Source organism: Ceratotherium simum, chromosome 25 (genome assembly GCF_057802395.1).
Source record: "Ceratotherium simum simum isolate JZ-2026a chromosome 25, ASM5780239v1, whole genome shotgun sequence".
NCBI lineage: Eukaryota > Metazoa > Chordata > Mammalia > Perissodactyla > Rhinocerotidae > Ceratotherium > Ceratotherium simum.
Genome location: NC_141924.1, coordinates 12,222,001 through 12,239,429, shown reverse-complemented (window position 1 = coordinate 12,239,429; position 17,429 = coordinate 12,222,001). Strand labels below are relative to the sequence as shown.

Below are 17,429 nucleotides of genomic sequence, written 5' to 3'. Positions count from 1 at the left end.
ACTGCAAATTAGATTAAAACTTGAACCTGATCAGGCAGCCCTAACTTTGGTTCCCTGTGAGTCAGCTGCTAAGAACTGCTGAAAACTGATCTGATTTATGGATCTGATTCTAATGACCCTGGCAAAAGCCGTGAGACAGCAACAACAAACCCCAAGCCCGTAATTGTTTTCCTCTCCAAAGCCCCTGCAGAGCTCCAGCACGGCTCCCACGCTGGAGGCAGACCGCGGAGCACGGGTTCCCGCTGAGACCCGAGCAGAGATGCGTCTCACTTCCCTTCTCGTGGCCCAGTCAGGGCTCGGCACCTGGTTGTCTTTTTCAGGCTTCTGGCTCGGTTCAGCCATGAGAGGCTCAGCTCCATTTGTCAATGCAGATGAAGTCAGACTCTCAAACCTTGTTGAAACAGATATCCAGTGGGGTGGTTGGATCTTTTGTTTTGACCTCTTACATACGGGAGCGGAGAGATGTGTGCCCAGATTCTGTTTGGCATGCGTACCTTTCCACCAAGATGTCACGTTGAATATTAATAACCGTGGCTACCAATTATCGGGCAGGACAGCTAACTGGAACGGGGGACTTTTTACAGCTCAGAGGTCCAAAGATGACCTATCTTTGGTGCATGTGGCAACAGCGCCTGAAGTCCAGGTGTCTTAGAATGGCATTTGCAGAGACAGTTGATGTTGGCCTTTCTGGAGCTGTGGGGGAAGAGGGGACGTTTCTTCCTTCTGATCTTGCTGAGAGCTCTTTTACCAACAGCTAGGACGGCCCGGAGTTTTCAAGGCTAAATGCTGGAATCCCGTTAGTCAGTGTGGTGGGGAAAAAGGTGGGCTTGGGAAATCCAAAACGTGCCATATGGACAGGAAGAGGGCAGAAAGAACAGAATACGGGGGCACGTAACATTCTATGTCTCCCATCCCCACCTCCTGGGTTGCATGAGATGAAATGAGATCTTGGCCCCTGGAACACAGGAAGTGCTCAATGAATGTCTGCCTTTATGATCCTATGTGCACAGTGCCTGGTACACAGTAGGTGCTCAATAAATCTTAATTCCCACAAGGACCAGTCTAACCTCTGTCTGGGGGTGAGTGATGGGCTGCTGGTGGGTGGTGGTCAGACAGGAAGTACTGAGGGAGACAGGAGGCGGTCAAGGCCAGGGTGGAGCCCCCGCCTTTGCTCACCCCCTTTTCTCATTTCATCTTTGCTACAGCCCCATGAGGCAGGGAGGGTAGAGCAGTGTCCACCATCCCTGTTTTTCAGAAGGGGAAACTGAGGCCCTGAGAGGATTATCCTTCACGTAGGGCCCTTCAGTGAGCTTGTGGTGGGTCCCTGGATCTCCCACATCTCCTTCCTTTGGGGGTGTGAGTAGAGGACTGGGGTGCCGGGAATGGGGCAGTCTCAAGGGCCCTCAGAGGGGCGGCTGCATTTGCTCATAGGAAGTCCGAGGCACCAGGGGCCTTCCAGGCCCGGCACGAGGGGCGGTCGCAGCGGCCCGACCAAGGTCAGAGCCAACTTCTCCGAAGACAGTCCAGCCCTGCCCTCAGCAGGGAGGTGAGCACTGCCAGCCTGCCCTGGGCCCCTGCACACACCCAGCAGGGGTGGGCCACTGCTTCTCTCCTCCCCCAGGTGCCAGGCAGGGGTCCTGGGAAGGGAGGTCCTTTATGAAGGGGTCAGAGTCCCCATCATGGGTGTCCAGTGTCCCCCTCTCCCAAAAAGCCAGCAGCTCTTGGCAAATTGAGAAGGACCCCAATTAGTCCCTTGAAGACGCCCTTTCCGTGCTGGCCCCTTCTGTCATTAGGTTCCTGCTATCTTGAGAGGTTTCCAGGGAAAGCCTCGGGTGTCTCAATCCAGCTCTAAGGGCGATCTCTTCCAGGGTGGGGATTTGTATTTTTAAAGCAAGTTTTAGAGGGCAAGGCCGACCCAGTGGAATGGAGTGTTGGTGTGGAAATTCCGGCACCTGATAGCCTAGGTTGGAATCAATATCTTGGGGGGAGGGGAAGCCAGAAAGTGAGCAGCTCTTTGCAGATCTCTTTCTGGAACTGAGGAAAGTGGGTGAGAGGGAAGAGCTGACTCCCCCGGGGGGGACTCCAGAGACCCCAGGTACTTTCTGACCTGCTTTAATCCAGGCTGCTGGGAGGACACAGCTTGCCTCTCCCTGGGGCCTGGCTAAGACCCCAGTTTCCCATCTTCCCAGACAGAGGCCACCCAGTTGGGGTCCTGGAGCCTCATCCATCCCCTCACCTCATCCTCAGGTAACCAAGCCCCTTGCGAACCAGGCAGAACCAGCCCGGCGGAGCCGAGCAGAGCTCCCTCATCCCAGGAGCCCCGAGAGGCGGCCTGAGGGGGACCGGCGGCTCCAGGGGTCCTCGCTGCCCCCAAGGACATCAGCCAGGACCCCTGAGAGGGAGCGGCGCACAGAGAGACCTCTGGAGAGTGGCCGGGCAGGCCAAAGACAGCCTCTGGTGGGGTGGCAGAGTCAGGAGGGGCTGCCAGGACCCCGGGGCCCTCACAGACACCTGGAGACAGGCTGGAGCAGCCAGGAGGACCTAGGCCTGGGGGGCTGGCAAGGACCTGGGGATCCCAGCTGGGGAGCTGCCAGAGCCCCTGAGGGAACAAGGAGGGGCCCTCCCAGGGAGTCTGAGGAGAGCTGGGGGCAGCTGGGTGGCCCCACCTGCCACAGGCGGCAATTAGAGGCCTGGGAGGAGCCCCCCGACAAGCCAGCTCAGAGGGGCTGGGGCATTCTGCAGGAGCTGTCCAGTGCCCACCAGCCTCTGAGCCCCCCAGAGAACTCCAGGGTGGGCCAAGCAGAGTTCTCAAAATCCCAGCGGCCTGAGACACCCACCGCCGCGGGCTGGGGGGCCGAGGGAGCATGCCCACACCTGCACGGCCCTGAGAGGCCACCTGCGCTTGACTGGAGGGACCTGGCGGGCCTTCTCAGGGCGCCCAGAGAGGAGGCCTGGGCCCATACGGAGGAGCCCACGCTCACTTCCCATCTTCCAAGTCTGGATTGGGAAGGCCTCCTGGAGCTCCTGCAGGCCCAGCTGTCCCGAAAGGACCCAGCTGGACACTGGGGTGGCCTGGTCACAGCTTTGGGGCCAGAGCTGGGTTCCCCGGGCACAAAGGGTGCCCTGGAGCGAGAGCAACACAGCCAACCTGAAGGCTGGGCCGAGGCCACCCTAGTCAATGGACACAGCCCTGGGCGGTGGCCTCAGAGTCTGCCCCAACCGCCTGGCCCTGCCTGCACCTCCACCCAGTGGCCAAAGACCAAAGTGACGAGTGGACCAGAGACCTCGACTACAGCTGGTCTGGAGGAGATGGGCCAGCCGGGGAGCAGGAGCCCTGCAGAGGGCCCCAGCTTGCCGCCGTGGGAGGTAAGTCAGTCTCCCCTGTGACGGGCAGCCTGAAAGTCAGCCCCTCCCCAGACAAGTGTCCTTAGAGAGGTCTCCCTTCAGCTCCTGCACACCCTCCAAGGCTCAGCCCTAATCCTCTCTCCTGACCAAAACCTTTTCCAACCACCAAACCGGACAGCAGTGACCATGACCAACACTTTTTTGAGCATTTACTATGTGCTAAGCCCTGGTGTGAATGTTGCATGGCTATTTTTGTCATTTAATCTCTATAGCAACCGGATGGGAAAGGCACTGTTTATCTACAGATAAGGAAACTGAGATAGACAGCCACTTGCCCAAGATCACACAGCTAGTAAGGGCTGGGGCGGGGGTGGAACCCCAGTCGGCTCAGTGCAGATCACCCTGAGGTCCCCCAGCAAGACACTCTGCCCAGGGCCATCTCCACCCCTACCACACCCCTGGCCCGTGTTGCCTCTGGTGGCTCCTACCTGACCCTGCCTGGGACTGCAGCCCATGTGGTCACGTCCCCTCCCGTTGCGGTATTCCTCAAAGCCCAAGACATCCCCACTTACCCCTCTCTGGCTGCTCCAGCTCCTCTCAGGACAGAGAAGAGGCTGCCTCAATGCTCATTGGGTTCAGTCGGCTGCCAGGACAGGCTGCTTATGTGAGAGCCTGTGTGCAAAGTGGGCCCAGTGCCTACCCAGTAGGTGCTCCCCAGGTCCCTTCCCTGCCTCACTGGTCCAGCGGCAGGGTCACAGTCAGTGGTACTCTGGGGCTGCCTGGAGGCCACAGACCTGCAACCCAGCCTCTGCTCCCCGGGAACACAGCACGTGGTTTCGGACACCTAGCCTCTCTCGGCCCTGGTCTTCCTTGTAAAATGGGACCGACTTCCCTGACAGGCACCCTGACAGGCTCCCGCTCATTCATCCAAACCCTCCTCATCGCCGTGTGTGCAGTCCAACGCTGCCTCCCGTGTGGATGGCGGGGGAGGACTCACAGCCTGCGGGGCCCGGGCTTAGTGCTGCACACGCTTTGCCATACGTGCTTCGGCTGGACATGAGGCAGCTGCCACTGTCTCCATTTTATAGATGAGGAAACTGAGGCTCAGGCTTGTTAGGAACTTCCCGTGAGTCACACATGTATAGGTCATGAGAAATGAGATCCAAGTGTCAAGTCCAAAACCTGAGCTTTAACCACCATGTTGTGATGCCTCTGAGCCCACAGCAGGACTGAGGAGGCACCTCCCCTCTATTTCCCTGTGTCTTTTACTAATTTCCTCTAGTCAACTCAGTGCATAGACACCAGACATGCGGGGATGAGCCAGCTTGGTCCTGCCCTCAAGTTGCTGTGAGGCTTGTTGGGGAGGCAGGTGGACCACAGGCTGCTCAGGGAGGGCCAGAGGCTGTGCCCCAGTGGACACTGGGGTGCTGTAGGCTGGCCTGGTCAAATGGGAGGAGGAAGGGCAGAGGGATTCTGCAGCCAGAGTTAGTCCATGGTGAGGCTCAGGGGTCCCCGGGAGGTTAGGAGATGGTGACTGGGGAGGGGCTGGGGCGTCAGGTGGTTAGGGACATTTCAAAGATGACACAACAGAGGCAGTCACAGGTCCTGCTGGTGCTCCAGCTGCTCACCCTCTATGAAAATCCTCGGCATGGCATTCAGGGTCTCCTGGCCTTCCTTGCATCCCAGATTTGCCCTCTAGTTGTGCTGAGCTGCCTGGAGAGGTCCATGCACACATCTCCCTACCTCTGTGCATGCTGTTCCCACTGCCTAGGATACTCTTCCTTTCCCTATTCACTCACCAAATGCCTGTTCATTGATCAGTGAATACATGGATGCTCAAGTGCATGCAAGCAACAGGTGGAGGATGGGTGGGTCAATGGGTAGATGATGGATGAATGATGGATGACGGATGTGTGAATGAGTGGTGGACAGATGATATATGTTGGACAAATGAAAAATAGATGGTGGGTGGATGACAGATGGGCAGATGGATGGATACATGGGTGATGAATGGATGACAGACAGATGATGGGTGTTAGATAGATGGATATTGCTTAGATGATGGGTGGGATGATGGATAGATGGATGAATGTTGGGTGGAACATGGATGGATGGATGGATGTTGCATGGATGGGTAAATGTTGTGGAATATGGATAGATAATGAATGTTGGAAGGATGGATAGATGGAGGATAGATGAATAGATGTTGGACGGATTGAGGAAGGATACATGAATGTAGGATGGATGGATAGATGACGAATAAAAGAGGATGGATATATAAATGGGATAATGGATGTTGGATATATGAGTGAGTGGATAATGTAAGATGGATGTTGGATGGTTAGATGGATACATGGATCTATTGATGTTGGACGCTAGATGGATGTTGGATGGATAGGTGATGAATGGATGGATAAGAAGGTGGATAGGTGGATGAACCCTGGGGAATAGCCTGGGCTAAGCTGTGTTCTTTCTTATCTCTAGTTCCAATCAGAGACGCCTGAAGAGTCAGAACCAAGCAGAGGGCAAGACTCACTGATTGACAAGAAGCAGGCAGACTCGGTAGCTGGGTCATGGGTTTGGGGATTTAGGGAGGGGAAGGAGAGGGAAATCAGGTTGGAGGTGGGCTGAGGTCCAGATGAGCTTTGGGGTCATCCAGACCAAAGTTGGCTCTGCCATGGGGTCATCTGTGTGTGTGGTGGGGCCTTGAGAAGAGGGGCTCTGGAGGAGCTGGGCAGCAGAACCACCTTCTGGCTTGGGGACCAGGGTGGGTGGACGATCCCGGGGTCTAAAGCCCAAGGCTCTGCTTCTGACTTGCTAGGACTCCCTGAAAAGGTCACTGCCCTTCCCTGGGCAAATGGCAGTTTGGCCCCAATGGTCTTTAAAAGCAAGGTCTTTCTGGGTCTGGAGGACTGGCCAGGCCTGGAGAAAGGGTAGGGCTTCCAGGAGCTGGTTGAAGATGGATGAGGAGGTGCTGCAGTCAGCGGGGCCTGGAGGGTCTCCAGGGTCATGGAGTGGGAGAGATGTGTGCAGGGGGTGGGACTCACTGAGGCTGCTCTGAGGCCTGGCTGCAGCTGGAGCACACTGCTCTGCCCCACCCCTCCCCACGACCTGCCAAACAGACTGTTCTCATCACCCTCAGCCTCCAGAGAGGTGAGGTCAGAGCTGAGGGCCCTGGGCAGCGGGAGGCGGGGAGAAGGAGACCGGCTATTGGGGCTGTGTTTTCCTCGTCCTGCTGTTGTCCTGATGTTCCCTGTCCTAACCTAACCCTGAGAAGCCAGGTGTGATTGGGTTGGGGGCGACATCTGTCTGGCAGCCTGGAGCCCTCGAGTCTGGCCCTGCTGCTAGTCAGAGCTGGGGGGATTCTGTCCAGCCCTTCACTGTGCAGATGCAGGAACAAGGGGCAGGGGAGTCATCAGGTCACTCAGCCAGGTGGCTGGACTCAAACTAGAACCTAGGGCTCGGGACCCCCCACCCAGCACTCTCTCTGTTCCCCCGCCCTGCCGCTTCCTGGCTCTGCACCATTCCCCGCGCGGCCTCGCACAGCGGCAACAGCAGCAGCACCAGCATTCCAACTGCTTGGGGGCCGGTCTTCCCATCGGGAAACAGGTGGGGACAGGAGACTGATCACTTGAGGCACTTCCAGCTCTCATGGGGGCTCCAGCAACTCTGCTCTTCCTCTTTCTGGGTTCTTTCTTCACACTTCCTGGAGCCGGAGTTTCGTGAACAAAGAGGAAATAGCAATACAGTGGTCCCCCTCTAGTCCCCACAAAATAGACCGTCCCAACCACATGGAAAAGCTCTCGATCCACCCCCAGGCAGCCTGGACTGGACAGAATTGATAACTGCCTCATTCATTCGTTTATTCACTCACATACCCTTAGTGAGCGCCTTCTGCATGCCTGGCTGTGGGCCAGAGCTGAACTGGAGCGGCAGTGGTCAGGGCGGTGATGGGGGATGTGGTGGCAGGGTGGGGTCCTTCCCCCAAAGTCCCCCTGGACCTGTGCTTTGATGCTTCACGTTCCGCCTCTGGATTCTGGAGAGTTGGGCACTGGACTCTGTCCTGCCTCGGCCAGTGACCTGCTGTGTGACTTTGGGCAAATTCCTCTGCTTCGTTGGGGCCTCAGTTTCCCCAACAAGGATGACTCCAAAGGGGGCGCTTTTGGGGGTCTGTTGGGGGTGGCTGTAGAAGTCTGTGACTCATTCCTTTCACAAAGGTGAGGAGAGTAGGCAGAAGGGAGACTTGAGTTTGGGGGGCCCTTGTGCGACCTCTTGGCTCCAGATGGTTGTTGCCATGGGGAAGAGGGGCCCAGAGTTTCCCCAACTTTAGATATTTCAAGAGAAACTAGAAATATGTAATTCTATGTTAAACCTCCTGATTATTTAACATTGGAACCCAACACAAAATAATCTGAAAACCCTACGCGGGCTGAGCACACGTCTGTGGTCCGCACTCCCCTCCCGATGGCCACCTGTGGTTTGCACGTCCCCAAGGGCGCAGCCGCAGGATCCCTGTCAACCAAACACCGCGTAGTTTGAATGAGTTAACAAGCTCTTTTCTCAGCAGCTCTGGAGAGGAGGGAGATGGGAACCCTGGGCCTTTGAGGGGGGCATGGCACAACAGGCAGGGGGGGCCAAGTCAGGGGCTCCCCCATCCCACCAGAGGGGCCTGGGGGCCAACACTGGACCCTGTTTGACAGGCAGACAAGAGGCCAGCGGAGGGCAAGGCGGGGAGCCCACTCAAGGGCCGACTGGTGACCTCATGGAGGATGCCCGGGGACCGTCCCACGCTGTTCAATCCGTTCCTGCTGTCTCTGGGGGTCCTCAGGTGGCAAAGGGTAGGCTGGCTGCAGTGGGGTGGGAGGGGTGAGGGTGGGTGGGGAGGCGAGGGAGGAGGTTAGTCAAAGAAGAGAGAGTGGGGGCTGAGGGGGAGGGACTTGGGGACCCCACAAGAGAAAGGAGAGCTGGAAGCAGAGTCCTAAGGGCCTGTGGTCTCTGTGAGTGAGCAGATCTCCCACCTCCAGGGCAGGGCTGGGCTGTCGTCAGCTTTCAGGGTGAGAGGTGACTGAATAATCTACACAGCTGAAAGCTCCCAGTCAGCAACCGGGCCAAGGGGAGGCAGGCTGGGGGGACGGAGGAGAGGAAGAGAAGGCCTGCAGGGGCTCTAGGATTGCAAAGGGTGTCTCAGACCTGGGCCTCAGCCAGTTTCACAAACATCTGGCATTACGTAACCCAGCCCCTGCCCAGAGAGGGCTGTAAACACTCAGGCCTCTGGTTCGGGGTTTCCTCAAGGGCAGTGAGGGGAGGCAGCTGTGACTTGCTCCCTCCTGCCCCCTACACAGTGGGAGGAAAGGGGCCTGACCATCTCCAGGGGCCACAGGCCGCCTCGTGGGGTCTCTGCTCTCAGTGACAGGCTGACTCTAGTACTCTCGTTGGCTCTGGGTCCAGCACTAGGCCGGACATGTTAGAGACGGTATACCCATTTTATAGATGAAGGGACTGAGGCTCGGGGAGGTGAGTTGACTTGCCCGAGGCCGCACAGCTAGGGTTTAGAGCAGCCAGCTTCTTGCTGATTTTCTTCATTCCCACATAAGAGAACGGCGGCAGCCAAACTCATGGAGCTTCAGCTGCCACATCTGTCTAATGGGGAAAATCTATGGGACACTCAGGGCTCCAGGGAGGGCTCAGAGAGATCCAGATGCACAGAGGCATAATGGTGGGGGGCTTTCCCATCCACTTCAGAATTTCCTCTCTGCTGCTCTCTGGGGGTTAAGACACAAGGTGGTCAGGCAAACACGGTTAGCTGGGCAGGTGGTACCTACAAGCCGTGGGCCGGAATTAGCTTATCAGACTACACTAAAGGTCACCCACACGCAGCAGGTCTGGCAGGAGGGGCCAGGTAAGTCCCTGGTGGAGAGCGGGGGAGAGAAATGGGGACAGACGAGAACCCTGAGATAATGATGATGGTGATAATAACCGGCATGTATTGTGCACCGACGGCGTGCTCAGCTCTGTGTTCATTGCACGGCATGCCTGATTGCATTTAACCCTCACCACCAGGCATACCAGGTGCGGTTCAGATTGTCCATTTTACAGATGAGGAAATGAAGCTCAGAGAGGAGAAATCACTTGTTCTAGGTCACACAAAGGGCAGAGCTAAGATTTGAACCCTGCTGTGGCTGGCCTCAGAGCTCCCCATCCCTGTGCATCCTCATCTCCCTGAGCCCTCCCTGCAGCCCTGAGCGTCTCCACGGATTTTCCCATTAGACAGATGTGGCAACTGAGGCTCAGCGAGTTTTGCAGCTATGCTCTCATCTGGAAATGAGGAAAATCAGGAGCTGAGGGTTGGAACTGCCGGTGTAGCCTCGCTGACAATTACCTAGAGCAGCTTCAAACATCTCTCAGGATGGATGGTGAACTTAGCCCAAGGTCAAGGGCCAAGAAGCCTGGTCTTGAGTTCTGTCTCTGCCCCTAAACTGTGTGGCTTTGGGCCATTGTCTTCTTTCTCTGAGCCTCACACTGTTATTCTCAAGAGAGTAATGGTTGGAGAGGATAACCTCCAAATTTGGTGGCTCTGGTTATTAACTCACTCCTGGGTCCTGAGGCTGTGTCATTTCTGTCCTACCAGGGCAAGTTGTGGTAAGGCAGTCATTCCTCCATTTGTGCGTTCTTCATTTGACCACTGTTCCTAAGGACCTACCATGGGCTGAGGCCCTGGGCTGGCCTCTGAGACAGAGCCAAAGGACACTCTGTCCCTGCCCACAAGGAGCTCACAGTTTGGTGAGGATAATGCCGTGTAACTGGGTAGAACACACTGTGGTCCTCACTTCAGTGGGGGAATGTACAGATGCGGGGAGCACTGGGCAGGGAACGCTGGACAAGGAGATTCCAAGTCTGTGCTAGGGGCACTTTGGCTTCCTTTGGACTGAGACTTGAAGGATGAGGAGGAATTTTCCAGGCAAACAAACATTTGGAGGGAGGGAATGAGAGAAGGGGAGGGAGAGAGAGTGTGTATGTGTTGGGGCACAGAGGACAGGAAGGGAAATGTTCCAGGCACGGCAGAGAACAACATGTGCAGTCCCATCCGAGGTACAAAGGACCTGGCTTATTCTGGGAATTCCCAGTTGTCCGGCGTTGTGTATCCCTAGCATGTAAAATGTGTGTATATAATGACAGAGGACAGAAGGCAGGGGCCAGATGATGCTGGGCGCTGACTGCCTGGAACAAGAATGTAGAGCCGGTCTATTAGCATTGGGGAAGCAGTGCAGAATTATGAGCAGGGGAGTGGTCTGACCACTGAGTTGAGGGTACTAGAAACGTCGTCCCAGAGGCCAGGAAACCAGCAAAGAGGCTGGTGCCATCAGGTGCCCAGGCCACTGGGCCAGGGCACTGGTGGTAGGTGAGGTCCTCTGTGTGTTCACTCGCTCTCCCAGGGACTGATGCCTGAGTGAGGTGCAGGGTAGGGTGGGAAAACTCAGCACGGGGATGCCAGAAGGCCAGTTTCTGGAGGAAGGTGGGCTTACCCCTGGCCTCATTCCTCAGGGTGGAGGAGAGGCTCCCAGTGGAAATGCTGGGAAAGAACTTCAGCTCCCTAGGCCTCCATTTCTGGATCTGTGAAATGGGGATAGTAATTATAATTATGACAGCAATAATTTTTGAACCCCAAACTGAGATGGCAGAATAATTGAAATGGCAATTATTCTAAGCTCCCTTGGCCCCCTATCTGAGGATAGCTAACTAGGGATAAAGGGGTTGTTCTGGGTGCTTTACTTAATTTAACACTTAATCCTACAGCAACCCTATGAGATAATAGCATTATCCCATTTTACAGAGGGTGAAGTTGAGGCACAGAGAGGTTAAGTACCTTGCTTAAGGTAACACAGGGTTTGAATCACAATGCCACACAAGCTACCACATGCATTTAGCAACAAATTCCACCAATTTGGAACTCAGATGAGCTCCTGCAGGCAAAAAGCCTCTTAGAAACTGCCAAGTGCTCTGGAAACGTGAGAAACGGGTGTACGCTCACACCCAAGAACCCAAAACGAGATTCTTAAACCCAGAAAGACCTGCTTGTGAGAAGGGGGCATTTGGGCAAGGCCTTGCCATTCCAGAACTTACTCTGTGCTTAGATTTCGTGCTAGGATTCCCCTCTCTTCTTACTGTGTGGCCTTGGACAAGCTGGCTCACCTCTCTGAGCCTGTTTTCTCATTAGTAAAAAGGGGACAAGGACGCCTCCCTGTCAGGTTTTGGTGGGGACGAGAGTCGATTACACAGGTGACGAGCGGGGCTCGGTGAGTGGGGCCCGCTGAGATGTTAGTACTGGGTGCTTTGCCCACCTCTCCATCGAACCGAGGCGCCGAGCCCTAGTGGACCCACCGCTCCGTCCGGCGGCTCGCGGCTGGGGCTGGGGAGCCGTAGCCGGGACGACGCGGGGCCACACCCGGCTGCCTCCACCCTGCACTCCGCGCCGTGGCCCGACGGAGTCACCGGCACGCTGGGCTCTTCCTTCCTCCCAGCGCGCCCGGGGCTGAACCCGGCCCGCCTTCCCTTCCCTCCGCCCCCATCCGCCCGCCCCGCCCGGCCGCGCGCGCCCGTCCCGTCGCGGCAGGCCCCGCCCCCGGGCCCGTCCCGCGCTCCCATTGGCCCGCCCGCGGCCCCCGCCGCTGCTCGTCCCGGCGTCCCCGCCGCCCATTGGCCCGCCCGGATCCTCCCAGGAAGTTTGAAAAAAAAAAAAGTTTTATGGGCGGATGGAAGGGGCCGGGGCAGCGCCGGGGAAGGGAAGGGCCGGAGGAGCGGCGGCGGGCGGCCGAGAGGGGCGGCGGCGGCGGCGGGGTTCCCGCGCCGCTGAGCCCGGCCCGAGAGCCCTGTCCCCCTTCCTGCCTCCTGCTCCCGCCGCCCCGGGGCGCCGCCATGACGGTGAGTGCCCCCCGGGCAGCCTCCGTGCGCCCCAGGCCGGGGTGAAAGCGGCGGCCCGAGCCCCAGCCCAGCCGCCCGCCTCCCGGACAGCCCCCTTCTCACTTCCCGAGGCCAGAGGAGGGCTCGGCCGGAAGACGGGGCGGCCCCAGCGCACGGGCCGGCCGTCCTGCCTCACCTTCCCCCAGCCTCCTCCTCACCTTTCCCGGCCTGAAGCCCGGGCGACCCCGAGGAGATGGCAACGCCCCGTCCCGGGCACCCCCTGTCCTCACTTTTGCGGGACCGTCACGAACGGTTTCGGGGTGGTCTTTTCCCGCCTCCCCTCATCCCCCTTGGTGAAGACCTGATCTGATCCCCACAAGCTGCCAGACCCCTAGGGGCTCCTGGGGCTCCTAGCTGTGGGAGGAGCCGAGGTGGGCCCCGCCTGGGTCTGGGTGTTCGCCCTGGGCTGGAGAGAGGCGCTCCCCGGCTCGGATGGGTCTCTGCCCCGGGCCTGGGAGGGCTGCCCTCCTGTGTGGGCACTGACCGGCGGTTGGGTGGATGAGAAGGGGCCGCCCCGTCCCGCCCTGTCTGGGAGCCCATCCTGGGATTTCTCAAGCGGCAGGATACCGGTTCTCTCGAGCTGGCCCCTTCGCAGGGGCGCTGAGGCCTTGGGTGGGGCAAGCCCCGAGTGGGGGTGGGGGACACGATGGCAGTGGTTTGTCTTTCTCTTGGGGATGAGCCCTACCCAGGCTCTATCAATACCTGTGCCTTAATTATCGTATTGCACCGCACTGCCGTGGTCACCATTATCCCCATTTCACAGTCAGGTAAACTGAGGCTTGCAGGGAATTGGTGAGTTGCCCAAGGTTACCCTGAGAGTAAGGGAAGGAGTAGCTTCTTTCCAGGTCAGTCTGGCCTCTTGACCATGAGGTTCTGGAAGGGAGAGGCGGGGCTGCTTTTGGTTTCTGACTAGTGCTTAGGGAGGCTCTGACAGCCTGGGGGGCGGGAGGTGGGGGTTGAGCAGGGTGGGTATGAGCATGCGCGCGTCCCCTCTCGTCAAGTGAGTGGAGACCCCGACCAGGAGTGGGCGGGGCCTCTGGGGGATTGGCACCAAGGGCCTCTGCCCCTGTGAGTGTGATGACCTGGCCGCTGCCTGGACTTCCTCGGCCTCCGCACATCCTGCCACCTCCCTGCTGGCCCTTCCTGTCGTCAGCAGCCTCCCCTTCCCCGTCGGGGAGCAGAGGGGGATGTCGGAGGAGGAGCTGAGTCAGTGTCCTGCCACCCCCCCACCCCCTGGGCATTGCCCACTGGGTGCCTGCCAGGTCCTGGGCTGGATGCTTTCACATTCCCAGAGTCAACTCTTCACGCTTGATAGTAACTCCCCATCTGACAGACGAGGTCACTGAGGTGTGGGGAGGTGAAGGAACAAGCCCCGGGTGACCAGGCTGGGCCCTGGCTGAGCCAGAATTTGTATCCAGGTCTGTCCCAGTTTTCTCTCTGGGGTGAGATAAGAAATGCACACAGTTGCATCTCGTGGGGAAGCACGGGCTGAACAGGGTGAGGCTGCTAGAAGTGGCCTGTGGTAGTGCTTGGAGGAGGGACAGCCCCGCTGGGGGGAGGGGGCTTCCCGAGGGAGATGCCCTCCTATGATTGCAGGACTTTGTCAGGTGGAGATGGCCTGGGAGGAGGGAACGGTGTGGACAAAGGCCGGTGGTCATGTTTGGGGAAAGGCGAGACAAGGGGCCGGGAAGGAGGCCTCAATGGCCAGGGAAAGCATCTTGGGCTTTGGTCAGGGCACTGGGGAGCCATGAGCGGTGTTAGGGCAGAGAGGAGGCTCGTGATCCCACTGACTGTGTTTGCTGGGTTCATCCTGGCTGCCTTCAGACCTGAGCCTACTCCAGGCTGGCGTCCCTCCTATACCTTCTTCACTGCCTTTCCCTCTCTCCTGGCCCCATCTCCCTGACCCTCGTGCCTGACCTCAGGGATCTGCATGGAGCAAGTGGTACTGGTGCTGTGGAGGGGAAAATGCTTGGAGGCTTCTGGCTTTCGGGCCTGGAGTCAGGATCCACTCCGCCTCCTTTTGTCCTTTTGCCTTAGGCTGGAGCAGCCCTGCCCCCCGGAGCCTCATTCCCCAGCCAGGCCTGGCGTCAAATTATATACCTGTTCCCTTGTTTATTGTCTGTCTCTCCTGAGTCCCACCCGGGCAGGGGCCACATCTCTCGTTCACAGTGGATTTCTTGGCCTAGAACAGTGCCTGGTTCTTAAAAAAAAAAAAAAGGAAGAGATTTCTGCAAACATTCTCTGTGCCCCTGGGTCCTGGAGGGTGAACAGCGCATGTCCCTGCCTGTGAATTGCCTCTAATGTAGCCTGTGAGGGCTAAGTAAGTCGATTCAAGATAATCATGGATGCAACAGAGGCTGGAGGAGGGCAGCTGGTGTAGTGTGTGGTGTGTCTGGGAAGGGGGCTTCAGAGGTGGCAATAAAGACCCTCAGACAGGGTCTTAAGGCATGAGTAGGGGTTCTGGTCAGCGGAGGAGGAGGAAGCTTGGTATTCAAGCAGAGAGGACACAATCGTGTGTGGAGGGCCCAGCGACCTGATGTGCTGGGGATAAGAGAGGATGGGTGGTGACATAAACATGGGACCCCCTATGCAGGGGGGAGACCAGGCTGAAAGGGTGGACTAAGGCTTTTGTGCCATCCTAAGGCAGCTGGATCTTGTTTAGAAGCCAGACTTGGAGGTTTTAAGCAGACTTGTGACACTAGGCTTTTTTGAGTGGGTCCCCCTGCCAGAGTGTGCATAGAGGAGGCCATGTCGACGGTGCAGGCAGGCAGGAGGCAGTGCTGATCTGTGGCCGTGGCCAAAGGGAAGAAGGCGGGCTACGAGAGCCTGCTGGTGTTCCTGAGGGAAAAAGGAGAAGGTGGGCTTCCTGCAGGTGGAAGCAGGGTGACCGGGCCTGAGGAGCCGTGTGTGAAGGCGCAGTGACAGATTTAGGTTATCAGACCTTCTGACCCTGGCGGCGTGGGGGTGGTGGGGGGGCGGTTCTCAGGTGACTGCAGGACCTCCCCTGCCAGCGGGTTTAAAAACTCACATTGGCAGGTCTCCTCTCCCCAAGGTCACCGTGCCATCTCGTGCCTGATGTGGCGTGCGGTGTGTTTGTACCGGCTTCCAGAGGGTCACCAGACTTCTCCATACATGGCACATTCAGTTCTCTCACAAAGTTTGGGGGAGGGCAGGAACCCCTCCATCATTTGCCACAGTAGGCAGCCAGGCCCAGGGAGGGAATGTGACTTAGGAAGGTCACTGTGACCCCACTTCCCAGGCAGCCCTTGGGGTCTCAGCCTGTCATTCCTCTGGAAGCCTATGGCTGGTCTCCTAGCCCTGGCACAGTCCGATTGGCTGGGTCATCTGCTGGTCCTTCCCAGGGCGTTCCCCTGCGTCAGCACAGTGATGCCAGCTCCATGTGCCACCCCAGAAAGCCTGGCTCCTCAGGGCTGGGGGGTAGAGATGGGGACTGCCGCCAAAGCACAGGAATTCAGACCAGGGAGGTAGAGGAGGGTGGATATTTATTCATTAGGTTTTCCCTGGGGCCTGGCCACAGCATGCCAGGCCCTGGGGCCACCGGAGGTCCCAGTTTGAATGAGGTGGACCCAGGTGACTTGGTGGCCTTGAGCGTGGCTACCAGTTTTCAGTGCTAGCTTGGGATGACCCTGGACACCCGTGGGAAATAGGGCAGGGAAGAGAGGAGAGAGACAGGGCGTATAGCCCCAGGGCTTCCCAGCTCTGAGCAGGGCCCATGTCCCCTCGGTTACACAGGTCTGCAGGGAGGGACTGCAATGCAGAGGTGGGGCTGCTGGCCTGCCGAGATCCAGGGGCCCTGGTCCCACGGCCACGGCTATGGGTGGCTGTGGCTGTCCAGGCTGCTGGCCCAAGCCCATCTCAGGCCACTTCCTCCACCTGAGGAAGAAGAGAAGGGCTCCCTGGGAGGAAGGCGGGTCAGGAGAGGTGGCCAGGTCAGGTGGCTCTGGTTTCCAGGTGTCCAGCTGCCGCCGTCATCATTGCTGCTCACCCCCAAGCCATGCCACCCGCTCCCTCCACGCAACCAGACACCTTGGCCTGGTGAGGCTGCGATGCGAGTCCTGATAGGTGGGCTCAGAGCCATGGCAACAGGTGGCCGCCTCCTCCCTGCCCACCAGTGGGCCGGAGCTGAGACTCTGCAGAGGGACGGGACTTAGACTGGAGAGAGGTCTCCCCAGTGGGCAGGAAGGTCTGGTGGCTGGTGCCCACCAGATGGGCAAGGCCAGAGAAAATGCCTGGATGAGCAGCTTCTTCATCTAGGCCTAGGTGGGGGTACCTAGCTCACGGGCCCCCGTGGACCATGCTGCAGCTGGGAACCCCCAGACCCCGGGGCCGAGCCCCACTGGGAAGCACCCACCAGGTAGGGCTTGCCAGGACTGAGGTACCATCTCCCTGGCCCTTCCAGAGATCTAGGGGGGCCAGAGGATCTCTGACCCCAGCCTGGGCCTGGGCCTGGCTCCATCTTTCAGGGTTTCCAGGAGACAAGGGAAGAGCAGGGTTGGTTGGACCACAGGAGGTTGGGGGTGGGTAGGAGCTTTAAGGCATTTTCCTGGTGGGCCGCTCGGGCCTTGTCAGCAAGAGGGACTGGGTGGTTCGCTCAGCTCCTGGGCAGCCTGTTTGGAGCTCTCGAAGGGTCTCTCTCTCTTTTTTTTTTTTTGTGAGGAAGAGCTGCCCTGAGCTAACATCCATGCCAATCTTTCTCTTTTTGCCGAGGAAGACTGGCCCTGAGCTAACATCCGTGCCCGTCTTCCTCCACTTTATATGGGACGCCGCCACAGCATGGCTTGCCAAGCGGTGAGTCGGTGCGCGCCCGGGATCCGAACCAGCGAACCCTGAGCCGCCGCAGTGGAGCGCGCACACTTAACTGCTTGGGCCACCAGGCTGGCCCCTCGAAGGGTCTCTTTACAGGCAGAGTTCTCCCGGCGCCTCTGTCTTACTCCTGGGTGAGGAAGGAGGCCGATGGCAGGGGAGCTTGGACATCTGTGGCGGAGGCGCCAGTCACCCAGCCCACCCTCTTGGCTCTCAGACATTGCCGGATGTTGGGGAACGGGGCCAAGGCTGCCTCAGTGGCTGGGGAGCCTGCCTGGATTTGGGAGTTACTGGGCCCTCAG

General features: G+C 58.3%; 1 protein-coding gene and 1 long non-coding RNA gene across 7 annotated transcripts in view; one reads left to right on the top strand and one right to left on the bottom strand.

Annotated features, from left to right (window-relative positions):
- The window catches only part of TRIOBP (TRIO and F-actin binding protein), a 55,934-nt gene that overhangs the window by 20,506 nt on the left and 17,999 nt on the right, over window positions 1-17,429 (top strand). For 3 of the 6 annotated variants that reach the window (XM_087448935.1, XM_087448934.1, XM_087448937.1), the window contains 3 exons: window positions 1,432-1,546; window positions 2,248-3,366; window positions 5,830-5,907. In XM_087448935.1, coding sequence (XP_087305061.1) covers window positions 1,432-1,546; window positions 2,248-3,366; window positions 5,830-5,907 — 1,312 coding nt within the window. Of the gene's footprint in view, window positions 1-1,431; window positions 1,547-2,247; window positions 3,367-5,829; window positions 5,908-8,045; window positions 8,184-12,060; window positions 12,265-17,429 lie in introns of those variants that run through there. The other 3 variants (XM_087448938.1, XM_087448936.1, XM_004437836.2) reach the window with 3 other exon arrangements.
- Window positions 7,199-11,869, bottom strand: LOC147913732 (uncharacterized). The gene is made up of 3 exons (XR_015556358.1): window positions 11,685-11,869; window positions 10,869-10,956; window positions 7,199-8,192 (listed from the first exon to the last, which is right to left on the bottom strand). It is a non-coding gene; the product is annotated as an uncharacterized LOC147913732 (long non-coding RNA).